Source organism: Centruroides vittatus, unplaced genomic scaffold (genome assembly GCF_030686945.1).
Source record: "Centruroides vittatus isolate TY-2023 unplaced genomic scaffold, ASM3068694v2 scaffold_1015, whole genome shotgun sequence".
Lineage (NCBI taxonomy): Eukaryota > Metazoa > Arthropoda > Arachnida > Scorpiones > Buthidae > Centruroides > Centruroides vittatus.
Window position 1 is genome coordinate 3,242,485 of NW_027122666.1, and position 13,464 is coordinate 3,255,948.

General features: G+C 30.6%; 1 protein-coding gene across 1 annotated transcript; it reads left to right on the forward strand.

The window, feature by feature from the left end:
• The first annotated feature begins 40 nt into the window (after positions 1 to 40).
• On the forward strand, positions 41 to 12,682 carry Spase12 (Signal peptidase complex subunit Spase12). Its single transcript, XM_067283900.1, has 4 exons — positions 41 to 191; positions 10,611 to 10,670; positions 10,751 to 10,837; positions 12,481 to 12,682. Exons 1-4 carry the CDS (start codon positions 156 to 158, stop codon positions 12,589 to 12,591), a joined length of 294 nt encoding a protein of 97 aa, XP_067140001.1. The 5' UTR covers positions 41 to 155; the 3' UTR covers positions 12,592 to 12,682.
• The last annotated feature ends 782 nt before the right edge of the window (positions 12,683 to 13,464 follow it).

Consider the following 13,464-nt stretch of genomic DNA (forward strand, 5'->3'; position numbering starts at 1 on the left):
ATCGTGACGTAAGATATACTAAATCTCCCGTAATTGGTAGAATCTGAGACACGTGATGCGAATCGACTAATCATGTGAAAGTTGACTCGACGTTAGTAAGTTAGGTTTCGTATTGACACGTTTAAGTTAGAATCTGTTTATGACTTATATTCAAAATGATGGATAAAATCAAAGCTTTACCTACGCATATGGTGAGTATAAAAGGAAATAAAGTTATATTTTGAAATTAGAATAGGTAATAATTAGCTTTGCATTCAGTTTGGCTCCCTGCATAATTAAATCTATGCTATGTGGCATGCGGACTCAAAAAGGTTTGCTATCCCTGGCTTATGATCTAGAAATTGATTCTGGCACAAACTTAGATTTACATAAACTTTCAAATCGGTTTTCTTGTGCCAAATCTCATATATTGTCACATTTTGTAACAAAATTGGAGTTCCATTGGTATTCTATGCATACAAGAACTCTTGTTTGTCTGGCATTGTTGAACTAAAAAGGTGTTAACGCTGGAGTAATTTCTAAAAAACTGCTATAAAGCAAACTTTGGATTTTTAGTATTGATTGTAAACCCATGTTTGCAAAGACAATATATTATGTTTTCTCAAAAAGACAGAATTTCTAGCTCAGGCTAAACAGCTATTTTCGAAGGTGGGTTCTCAGCTCGAAAGGCAGAGGGTTGGCAACTATGCAAGTATAGCATCATAATGATAAGACTTACAAATATCATGGTATTGTATTTCTTGAATCTACAGTAGCCCCTCATCATATCACACATGTTGGTAGACAAACCAAATAAGTGATATAACTGATGTAACTATCCAAAGCTGGTTCTGATAGGTGTGCAGTGCATTGTGCATGCAGGTGGCCAATAGTGCACTCGAAAATATAATTTATTATTATTTTAATCTAGTACTCGGAGATGAAACAGATTGATGTTTGAATAACAACTGATGATATAAAGTTAGTGCAGTGGATCCCCGATATAACGCGCATGTTGGGCGGGAAACAATACCCGCGTTATAAGGTGAACCACGTTATACCAAGTGGCGCGGTGTAACGCGGTTCACCTCTTTAGCAATAATGTCAAGCTTTTCTTTTACTCGTCATGCATACAATAATTAAACACTATTCAAAATACATTCGGGAACTCAATACATACACAATTACTTAATATGCAGTAACAATAAAATGTGCTGCTCACTAACGCTGCATGGACCTGTATAAACGTGTTTGAGCTTATCATGTCGCAAACATCGCCTGTGCTACAGTGAGCAGCGCTATAACGAAGGTCCACTGTATAACAGCTTTGCATCAGAAAACTTAAAAGTGATAAGGGATTTATCTGTTGAACCAGAGAAAAATTCATCAGTGGGAATTTATAACCATTAAGATTTTCTTCTTTTAAATCACATAAAAAGTACAAAAACTTGAAGTTCGTAAACCTTTAAAGTTTGCAAACTCCAAGCTTTATTTACGTTAATGTCTTATGATCAAGTTTAAGATTACACCTACGTAACTCACTGAATGGTTGCATTAAAAACACAGATACAAGGTTTTACATTTATGCTTAATTTTCATTGTGAATGGGCCTTTATTAATCTTAATTAATAAAGGCCAATAATTAACTTTACCATTAATCATATAGTGTTACTTACACCAATGTTTTATTTGTTGATGCAATCAAAAGAAAATTAAGTAAAGGAAGAGATGTGCACGAATGTTATTAATTCAAATATTCACATCTAAATTAATTTTTATACACGTACATATATATTACTATTTATGTACTAGATAAAAAATTTCTTTAAATTAATTTCATTTTAATTTGCAAATTTTATTTTATGGCAATGCTAAAATATAATTTTGAAAAATGGCACATTTTATCTACTGGGCAGCTTGTTTTGAATAAAATAAAAATAAATATACATCAAATATTTTCATACTGGTGTAAAAAAAAAAGCTATCTTAAGACAAACATTTTCTAACTTTTCCTGAGTTCTTAGGTGCTATAATGGTTACCAGTTGGAATGTCATTTCAGAACATAAAAAGTATTTTGAAAGAAATGTAAATTCAAACCACAATTTCAACTATGAGTATAAAAAAGAGTTAGAAATACTTGAACTAAAAGAACTCGGAAGGAACTAATTAGAAAATATTTGCCTTGAGATAGTTTTTTTTTCTTCACACCGGTTGATGATTCTGTACTCATCATTATTTCTTTTCAATTAATAAAAATTTACATTAAATAAATAGTAACAAAAAAATGTTATAAAACAACTCAAAAATTTTGAGATTATTACATCTCAGGATAAAGAACTTGCATGCAACACAACATTTTTCAGAGTAGAACAATATAACAATTTTCGTTTTTCAATTTAGCTTTTATTAAGTAACTAGACTGTTGCTTTGTTATAAAATATTTATATGAACTGATTAACATGATGATGATTGATAGCAGTAAAAAGTTTTATTAAAAATTTTGTAAACATTTTTAATAAAACATTTTACTACTATAAATTTAAAAGTTTAGACTTTTGTTTTGACTTGCTTATTAAAATTACAATATAATTGAAACCAGGCAGATCAGAAAACTTGTATATTATAGAAGGCAGTGATTAATTTGACAAAATAATAATGATAGTTGACACTTCAGCTGGCTAATATTTCATATTCACTATTCATTCATCAATTCCAAAATTAAAACTATTATAAATAATTAATTAGAAAAGCCTTACTGTCCTTAACATTTATTATTATTTATAGTCATCTACGTGGACGTTATTTATTAATAGGACATTATACTGGTGTTTAAGGATTGGCACAGTAATGAGAGTTAATTCAGGAAAAATTTCATTATATCACCTGTAGTAGCAATATCCGTACACATATTACACATGTTTCGGGCTAGCATGCCCCTCATCAGCAGTATTACCACTAAGCACTATAATTAACAATAAAAACAAATAAGTTACAATAAAATCTAAAATATTCCAAATTAATAAAATACAATTTAAAAACCTACTATAAATACATATTCCAATTCCAAGTATGAATGGATATTTCTCGTTTTACAATTACCGATATTGTGTAAATACATACTCCAACTTAGATTGACATTTTTCTTTCTACCATTAAACAATTTGCTGTATAATTAAAGATAAAACATAATAAATAAAAAGGATAAATTACAATACACAACTTGTAAGAGAGAAACTTACATCAAGGTTTTACATTTCGCCATTCCACCGTATTGTAACAGAGTTGCTTAACTCTGTTACAATACGGTATCGGAATGGCGAAATGTAGAAAGAAAAATGTCAATCTAAGTTGGAGTATGTATTTACACAATATCGGTAATTGTAAAACGAGAAATATCCATTCATACTTGGAATTGGAATATGTATTTATAGTAGGTTTTTAAATTGTATTTTATTAATTTGGAATATTTTAGATTTTATTGTAACTTATTTGTTTTTATTGTTAATTATAGTGCTTAGTGGTAATACTGCTGATGAGGGGCATGCTAGCCCGAAACACGTGTAATATGTGTACGGATATTGCTACTACAGGTGATATAATGAAATTTTTCCTGAATTAACTCTCATTACTGTGCCAATCCTTAAACACCAGTATAATGTCCTATTAATAAATAACGTCCACGTAGACGACTATAAATAATATTATAAATAATTTTTATTTCTTCTTTGAAACCGTGTTTTGTTGATTGTTGGACTATGAACCCAAAGTTGAGTTTTAATTAAACACTTGGCTTTATTTCCATCTTTATTTAGTTTATTTTAAATAAGATTATTACCATAGTGCAGTGGTTCTTAACCTGGAGTGCAAGAGATCATTTCCAGGAGTGTGAGAGAAATTTCAAAATTTAAAAAAAAAATAACTAATACACGTATGAAAATGGAATTCGAAAAACTAGACTTAGAATAGTTCTGGTGTAAACAGTTAGAAGCTTGCCCACAAATGGCAAAAGCAGCATTAGAGACACTTTTGCCATTTGCCACCACCTACCATTGTGAAATGGGATTTTCAGCACTTTTGCACCTCAAAACAAAAGCCAGAAATTGCTTAAATGCATCTGATGACTTATGCGTGGCTCTTTCAAAAAAAGAGCTGTGCATAATAGCCTCGTTTTAATAGAATTATTATGAATAAACAACAACAACCTAGCCATTAAAATTTAAATATTGCTTTTTATGTTATATCGTAATATATATATATTGTAAATAAACACTGGCATTTGTTTATGCAATAAATGTTTTTTCTTAAATAAAAAATATACACACACTTTTTAAGGGGGTGCAAGAGCTTATATTCATATTCAAGGGGTGGCTGACCACTAAAAAGGTTAAGAACCACTGCCATAGTGGTTCTGTTTTATGGGTAATGGTACCAGTAGTTTTAAGCTGTCAAAACATTGTAACAAAAAATATCAAAGTCATTTTAATGTGAAGTAATGTAAAAAGCAAAATTCATATAGGCCCTATGAAAATAAAGTTTGTTTTATACTTGTCATGGAAAAAACATTAGATCTTTGTTTACATTTTAAAAAATTAATGAAAAAATAATTTAACACGTTGACTGCCACGTGACTTTTCAGGATTCTGTTGTAAAACGCCAACTGAATTTAATTATATTATATTATTAAAAACTCTAATCAGAGTACATAGAAATGATCAAAAAGCATATAGAATATGTTTTTCTTAAAATAAAGGTATTACGAATTATCTCGTAGTTGGCTTATGTAACAGAAAGCTCTTCACTAAAGCCAAACTACGAGTTAATTCGTGCACAGACACGATTCGTCCTGTCACTTTGCTACAGCCAATCGGAGATGTGCGTCTAAATTCATTAGTAATAAATCGGATATAGAGGCGAGCACATCACATTTACATCTTTTTTGAGAGTGTTATTTTTTATTTATTTTTATAATCAAATTATAAATATCCCAATATGGATAAGAAAAGACCACTGACTAAAAAACAACTTGATTACTACACTAATCTAAGTGATTCAGAATCTGACAAAATTTTTGGTGAGGATGGTAACGACAGTAGCGTTATGTATGTACCATCTGAGGATTCAAGTGAAGACAGTGATTATGACGTCGTCTCCGAACCTGAAGATGAGACTATTCTCGAACCTGAAAGCAATGACGATGCGTCTCAAGCAACCACATCAAATCCAAACGATAATTTGTGGACAGAAACTCACCAAAATCCTGAACTATTTATTTTCCAAGAAAATGTTGGTTTGAAATTGGATACGACAAACCTTACAGTGCAAATGCTGGTAGACCTATTTTTTTCGGAAGAATTTCTTGCATTACTTGTTGAACAAACGAATTTGTATGCTGCACAAGAAATTGCAAAACATAAAGAAATAAAAAAATCTAAAAGGGTATCACAGTGGAAAGACGTCAGCACTGCAGAAATGAAAGTTTTTATTGGACTTGTATTACAAATGGGTCCTTGTTCTTTTCCTTCAATAGAACATTACTGGAGCACAAACGAATTGTATAATATAATGTTTTGGCGATCACATATGAGTCGAAATAAATTCCAATTGTTACTGTGTTATTTTCATTTAGTTGATAGCTCAATACCATCTTCTGACAGATTATATAAGGTAAGACCTATACTAAACCATTTCAATAATATTATGCACCAAAACTATGTGCCTGATAAAAATATGTGTATCGATGAATCAATGATGTTGTGGCGTGGAAGATTGCATTTTCGCCAGTACATAAAAAATAAAAAACACAAATACGGTGTCAAACTGTATGAACTATGTGAATCCGATGGTATTGTTATGAAAATATCAATTTACAGCGGAAAATCTGAAGGAATTGACAGTAATTTAGGCCACACTACTGATGTTGTCTTACACTTACTTGAAGACTATCTTGATAAGGGATATACCGTATACATGGATAATTTTTATAATTCTGTTGCTCTTACGAAATTACTGACTACACAAAAAACTTGTGTGTGTGGAACTCTGCGAAATAACAGAAAGGGGAATCCCAGAGATGTGGTAAATCGAAAACTGAAAAAGGGGGAGTTTATTTGGCAGCGAAATGGTCCTGTTACTGTATGTAAATGGAAAGACAAACGAGAAGTCCTTACCATTTCAAACATGCACGTTGTTGAAATGGTAGAGGTGTTCAATCGCAATGGAAAATGTTCGATGAAACCGAATATAATTCGAGATTATAATCATGGAATGTCTGGCATTGACCGATCAGATCAAATGCTATCGTACTACACAGCTCTAAGAAAGACTATTAGATGGCCCAAAAAGGTTGCATTACATATTATAGAGATATATATACATAATGCGCACAAACTCTTTCAAAAAGCAACTTCTTCTAAAATAAAACTTATAAAGTTTAGAGAAGCATTCGTCAAAGCGTTGATTGGAGAAGAGATTCAACCAGTTTCAAAAAAAATTAAATTGCAAGAGCTTCACTATTTACAGAGTATCCCACCTACTCAGAAAAAACAACATCCGACAAAGCCATGTCGAATTTGTACCAAAGCTAAAAAACGCCGAGAAACGCGTTATTTCTGTCCAATCTGTCCAGAGAAGCCAGCCCTTTGCATAGAAGATTGTTTTAAAAATTATCACAAACAATAAAAATATTGTTTTGCTTTTGATTTTGAATAAACTTTTTATGATTATATTTTCTGTTCATTTATTAATAAATGTTCTGTTCATGTAAGCCAAACTTGATTTTTTGTTCTTGCCCCTGAAGCTATCTATTCATATTTACACTGATATACTACGAATTACATCGTAGCTGCACAAATATGGCAAGGAAACAAACTACGATATAACTCGTAGGTGGCGTCCTAGGCAGAAACGGTAACTACGAGTCATCTCGTAGATGGCAGTCAACGTGTTAATCAAAGGGTCTGTTTACCAAATAGTCGACCAGTATGGTCACACAATCATTTATGGCAGTTTTGTCATTGACAACTAGATTTTTCTTCGTCGAGAGCCTGACAAATGTTGGCAACTATAAAAAGATAAGCACATTCAATAATAGGCATTTTGTAGAAAATATGCACCTGAAACATGGAACTCTTGTTATCTTCTAAAGAGACAATGCTTTGTGTGGTTCACTACTAGATGGGATGTGCAATAATTTTTCCCATCACCACGAGTGAGGCAATCTGTTATTCTTATGTCATTGAGAATGGGGTTGTTTTATGATACTTCCTGTGAGGATTGCTTGCCTAAACCTATTCCAATGGTAATAAGCTTACACATGAATTTGGCTTATACTGCATTTGCACACAATCCATGACTCACTATAATCTTGATTCACCCACAATCTTGATTGCAGCTGTCGCCAGTTGAACATCAAGCTGTTTGCACAGGCAGTCTGCTTGAGAAGAACCTGGCTATTGCACACGATGATAAAATTGACATAACTACTCAATAAGTCATGAACACCAACAAAAAAAGATGGAAGTTTTGGTTAGAAATAAATACTTTTTCTTGTCATATATCTAATAATAGCCAGATCTCATTGTCTCTCCAAATATCATAAAATTAAATAAATTATTTAAAACAATGGATTCAGAATATAGTATAAAAAATGCAGATGTTTTGATATTAAAATTTGAGAGAGGAGAGATCTTACCAGATCATAAATTAATGAGTTTAGATATAGTGTCGATGTATCCTTCTATTAATAAAGAAATGATAGTGCAAAGTTTATGTAAGTATAATGTTCCAAATTATTTGATAGACCTTATTGTTTTCATGTTGGATAAAAACTATTTTACAGTAAATGGAAAATATTATTGCCAGAAAGATGGTATCTCTATGGGTTCCATTATTGACCCAAAATTAGCAGAAATCTTTATGATAGATATGGACAAAACTTTATCAAGATTGAAAGGAATAGAATTTTTTGCAAGGTATGTCGACGATATATTAATCGTATATAACAGTAAGATAACATCACCTAATCAAATATTGGAACAAGCAAATAAAATTAATTTATATATTAAATTTACTCATGAGACTGAAAAATATAATAAAATAAATTATCTAGATATAATAATTACACATTTTAGAAATCATCTGGAATACTGTAAATATGAAAAACCATGTAATACCAAAAAGATCATAAATTTTAAATCATATTGTCCTGTAAATCAAAAATGTAATACATATTTGATGGAGATAAGTAAGATTTTTTCCAGAACAACAAAATCTGATACGAGAGAAAAAGAAGTCAAAACAGTAAATAATAAGTATTTTTTGAATGGATACCCAGGGAATTTGTTTAAAAAATGGTATGATGATTTCATGTTAAATAGATATCAAATAAAGAAAAAACAGGAAATTAAAAAGTATGTATCTTTTCATATACGTCTTACTAGTATGGCTTTGCAGTTACTACTTAAAAATGTAACACAAACGTTTTCAACCCACTTTTAAGGTCTTCTTCAGGCTATTTATGACGCAACGCTATAACAATTAGTGCAGGTGCACATCGTTTGGAGATTTGAATTTTAAAATTTAAAAAAAAAATTTGAAGATAGAAGCATTGGAGATCTGAACAGTTAAAAATTGGAGTCACACCAGAAAAACTTATAGAACACCTGAAGAAGACCCTAGAAGTGGGTTGAAAACGTTTGTGTTACATTTTTAAGTAGTAACTGCAAAGCCATACAAGATTAGTAAGATGTATCTGTAATTATCGCTTTGTTTGCTAGATGGATTGGATGTATTTTTTCCGTACATTAAAGGTTTACATGAGAAATATCAAAAAAAATTTTTGTAAATTTTTAATAAAATTAGCTCCAATACAAAATAATTGGTTATCTGAACTGATGAAAATAGGAAATATTAATAAAAGGGATCCATTAGAAGAAGAAGGTGTGGTTTACAGATTACAATGCACGTGTGGAGTTCCAAGTTTTTACATTGGAGAAACTAAATGGAAGTTAAAGGTCAGACTATCAGAACATCTCACTGCAGTATGATTTAAAGTTAATACTTCCCCAGTATTTTTACATTGTAATGCTAGTAATTGTCAAATTAATATTAATAAAGTAAAAGTTGTATACAAAGAAATAAATATAGTTAAAAGAAGACTTAAAGAACATTTTGCAATAGTTACGCAAAGTAACACTGTAAATATGAATAATGGCATGGTGCCAGCAGAATGCTGGGTAAATCTTGTCGGATATATAAGTTGTAATCGCGGAGTGAGAAACTAGTAATGGATATTTATCATAGTTGGCAATTTGAACTGTATTGTATATTTAAAAATAAGCCCTACTGAAGAGGCCAGTGTACTGGCGAAATGCATTTGGGGATAAGTGTGAAGTAATAAAAGGTGTTTTTCTTTCTACAAAAAACTGGTTTTTTTTTTTAGCCTTTTTAATTCTAATTCTATTTCATTTTTAGTAAGTGTTTTAGAGTTGAGAAATCATTAGTCCTCCATAAGTCAGAAAAGAAGGAAAATTTGAATTTTCATGTACTTGCTTATAGTACAATTAAGTAATGTCTCCAAATATCTTTTTTATTTCTCTGTTGAGAGCCTGACACATGTTCCCCAGTCATCTTGTTCTTTCATGTGCACGTGGGATTGTGGGAACTCTCTTATGACTGGATCTAGTTTGAAAAACTCTCGTGTTGATTGCAATTGAACCTCGTTTCAGTCAAGATTGAAATGGTCAAAAGAGGTTGCACCATGGTATAGTTGCCGATCTTATCACAATTTAGATTGAAATGCTCAGTGCAAATGGGGTATTACATGGTCAACAACTGGAAATGGTCATCAGTAGGAGCCCCCACCCTAAGTAGATTAGTTTCCTCAGGTGGTAAATGGCTATATTAACCACTCTTAGTACTACTGAATCTGACTTTTAAGTCGGCTCCTCCAGCTTCTGACATTCCAAACACTGTGTTACTAAATGTTACTTACTGTTTTATGTCAATTTGAGCACAAGTCAATGCAACAATCTTTTTAAACTTTTCTAGAGATAAATATAAAAAATATAAATACGACGTTACAAAGTTGAGACTTTGTCTTTCGTCTTTTCTTCCGCCGTTCACAACCATCAGCAATCCTTAAGGCTTCACAGTCCCTCGGAGACGACCTTTCTTTTGAGGCTACTGCCTCCGTAAAAGAATGCAAAACGGGCAAAGCGTCCTCTGGTGTTATCGCCACAGTAAAAATACATTTTAAGTAAAACTTAATTACAAGAAACATGGCTGGCCATGTTTCTTGTAATTAATGTAATAACGCCGGCCATGTTTCTTGTAATTAAGTTTTACTTTTCTAGAGATGATTTTTTTAAATACTTTTACATGTATTTATTTGTTTTGTGCATTTTTTAAACGTATCAATCAGAAATTCAATAATTCATCCAAATGTCATTGTGTAGAAGAAATCATAACATAAAAATTATTGTATGAACAAATTGAAAATAACTAATTAGATAACAATGCAGATAATATAAAATTCTTAAAAATTTCAAAAAGGATCAAATTAAATTGATAATTAAATTATTATAAAGTTTTAGAATAAAAAGTAGTAGTAATAAATTTTTATTATTTATAGGATTTTGATGGACAAAGAAGAGCAGAGCGCATTTTTCAAACAATAATAATTCTGTTTGCAGTAAGTTTTTAGCTTACATTAAAATTACTGAAATTTTGAATTATTATTTTGCAATTTTTAATAAACTCCTCTTATTTTAGGTGGTTGGTCTAATTTGGGGTTATATATGTCAGCAGTTTTCTCAAACTGTATATATTTTGGGTGCTGGATTTCTCTTATCATGTCTGGTAAGTTATTTTTTAATTTCTTACAAAATATTCAATGTTAGTAAAATGATAACTGAATAACTCTCCAAATTTCTATTTTCTCTCATTAAAAGTGCTATTTAATACATATACAAGTTTATTTTTTGTAATAATTCACAACTTCAACAGAACATTTTGCAAATACTTTTGTTATTATTAGCTTTTTTTATACTGATAGAACAAAAAAGAATTCATTTTAGTATATGATACAAAATTTGAATTATGAAAACTTACATCAATAAGTATACTGAATATATGCTTCTGTGTCCTGTCCATATTTCAAGTTTCTGCATTATAACTTGTTTACATTCAAAATAATAAGGAATCTTTGATTTTACTACTTGTTACCAGTATGCTTTTCTTGTAAAAACATTACTGCCTGTATGGTGACTAAAGTTCTGTTTTAGGAAAAATGTAACAATAACTACAAAATTATGTTTAACACTACCAATTATTTTTCTTTATAAATGTAGAATACATATTTATAGTGTTCAAAATTTTTATTTTGTATATTTTGGTCTGTAATTTCTTCCCTATTTCTTGTTTTCAATTTATTGTCAGTTTCTAAATGTAACCATATAATTTGTAATTTCTTCTCTTTTAGTAACCATGTTTTTAACCTTTCCTTTTCAAATTATCATCATTAATGCTTTCCTGTATATTGTTTCTTTACAAGAACATATCAAGGATTACTAGTATTGCAATTAATCAAAAGATGGCCTTTGGCCAAAAGAGAAATCCTCACCTCAAAAAAAGAAATACAGTAGAGACTCGTTAATCAGAACCCCAGTAATTGGAATCGCCGGTAATTGGAACGATTTTCAGTCAGACTGTGTCGTGCTGAATCGAACGTTTTTGATACTAAATTTACTTCTAAAGTATAATTTTCATGTTTTTATATTCTTCAATATATTTATTTTGTTTGTACAAAATGCAGAAATAATTTTTAACGATATGATAGCCTCGATTGTTGTTATAAAAATTTTCGTTAGGTTTAAAATCGACGAAAATTCAACACGAAGCGACACGCAATGGAGAAAAATTCAACACGAAGCAACATGCAACGGAGAAAAATTTGAACATCGGACAGGTTAATGTATTTTTTCGTACCTAATCGGTAATTGGAACAAATCACTAATATGAACAACCCCAGTCCCCAATTGATTCCGATTTTCGGTTCTCTACTGTACTCTTTTTTTGTTTGTCAGTTCCAGTCAGCCCAAAACATTCATTGTGGCCCAGCAGAATGGCCCAATTCATTTCATTCATTTTTATCATGCCATTCACCAGACTTATCACCTGCAAAAAACAGAATTTTTCTTCTGGTGCCACTTACTGGCTATTGACACTTTATATGCTGTATGCCAGTACAGCATACTAGTACATATAAATATACATACACACACACACAGAGAACATACTACATATTATATTATTATTAAAACATATACATATATAAGAATAGAGTATTTAGATTAATTTTTTTCTGTTAATTTTAATATGAATTTTTACAAATTACAATTGACAGTAAAACTATTGATAAATTCTTTTATCATAGTTAAATATCGTAACTAAGTAAACACTATTTTTATTATAAAGAAGGAAATTATGATGTGTTTTTACAGTTGACATTACCTCCTTGGCCCATGTACCGATTGAAACCTCTTTCATGGCAGAAACCAAGAGATGAAAACCCCAGCAGCCAAATACAAAAGAATAAGAAGAAAACCAAATAAAAATTACTATTAAATATTTATAATGCATTCCATTCTTATATTTTGTATTTTGTTTCTGGAACTTTAAATACATAAATAACTTGTATTTGTCGTTAAAGTTTTAGTTCTTTCTCATTATGCTTAATAATTGCTTGAATTCTTTGAAAATTCAAGCAATTATTTCTATGATAATTTTGAAGACTTATAAAACTTGCAATGGAATAGTTAACAATTTTTGCCTTATGAAAACTTCATTAAAAATGTAATTTTTTTTTAAATATAAAAAATATGAAAAATACATAAGTTTGTACTTTGATAAGAATAGTTTTATATTAAATTCTTTACAAGTAATTTCTAGAACTGAAATAATTGCTTTATATAATTTTCATTTGTTACAACAAATTGTCCAGTTGGGACTCTGTTGGGAGACACTAGTTTTATAATCCATGCCTTGGTCCACACGTTGATTTCTACACTTTTGAAAAAATAATAGGTTGAGACGCACGGATTCAACCCAAAACGTGAACGGCGGACGGACGAGCGCCGCCATCTGGCAATTCTATACGGTCGATAATGGCGTTTGCTATTCTAGAACGGCGAGACGATCGGCTTAAATTTATTTTTTGTGTTTGTGATTAAAATTATGACGTATTTTTATTACAGTAATGATTATTTAAGCATTTACGAATAATGTAAAGAAAGACGATTTTAATCCAGAAATTATTTAATTATTCAATTTTTTAGCAAGTGATGCGAAGTGCCTATACAATTTACATATATTTGTCTTCATAATAGCTTATCTTAAGGTAGGTTTGTTCTTCCACGGCATCTACCATCAACAGCATAATACGTTTGTAAATTTTCTAAAAATTAATTTTCCGAGCTGCTTTCGTA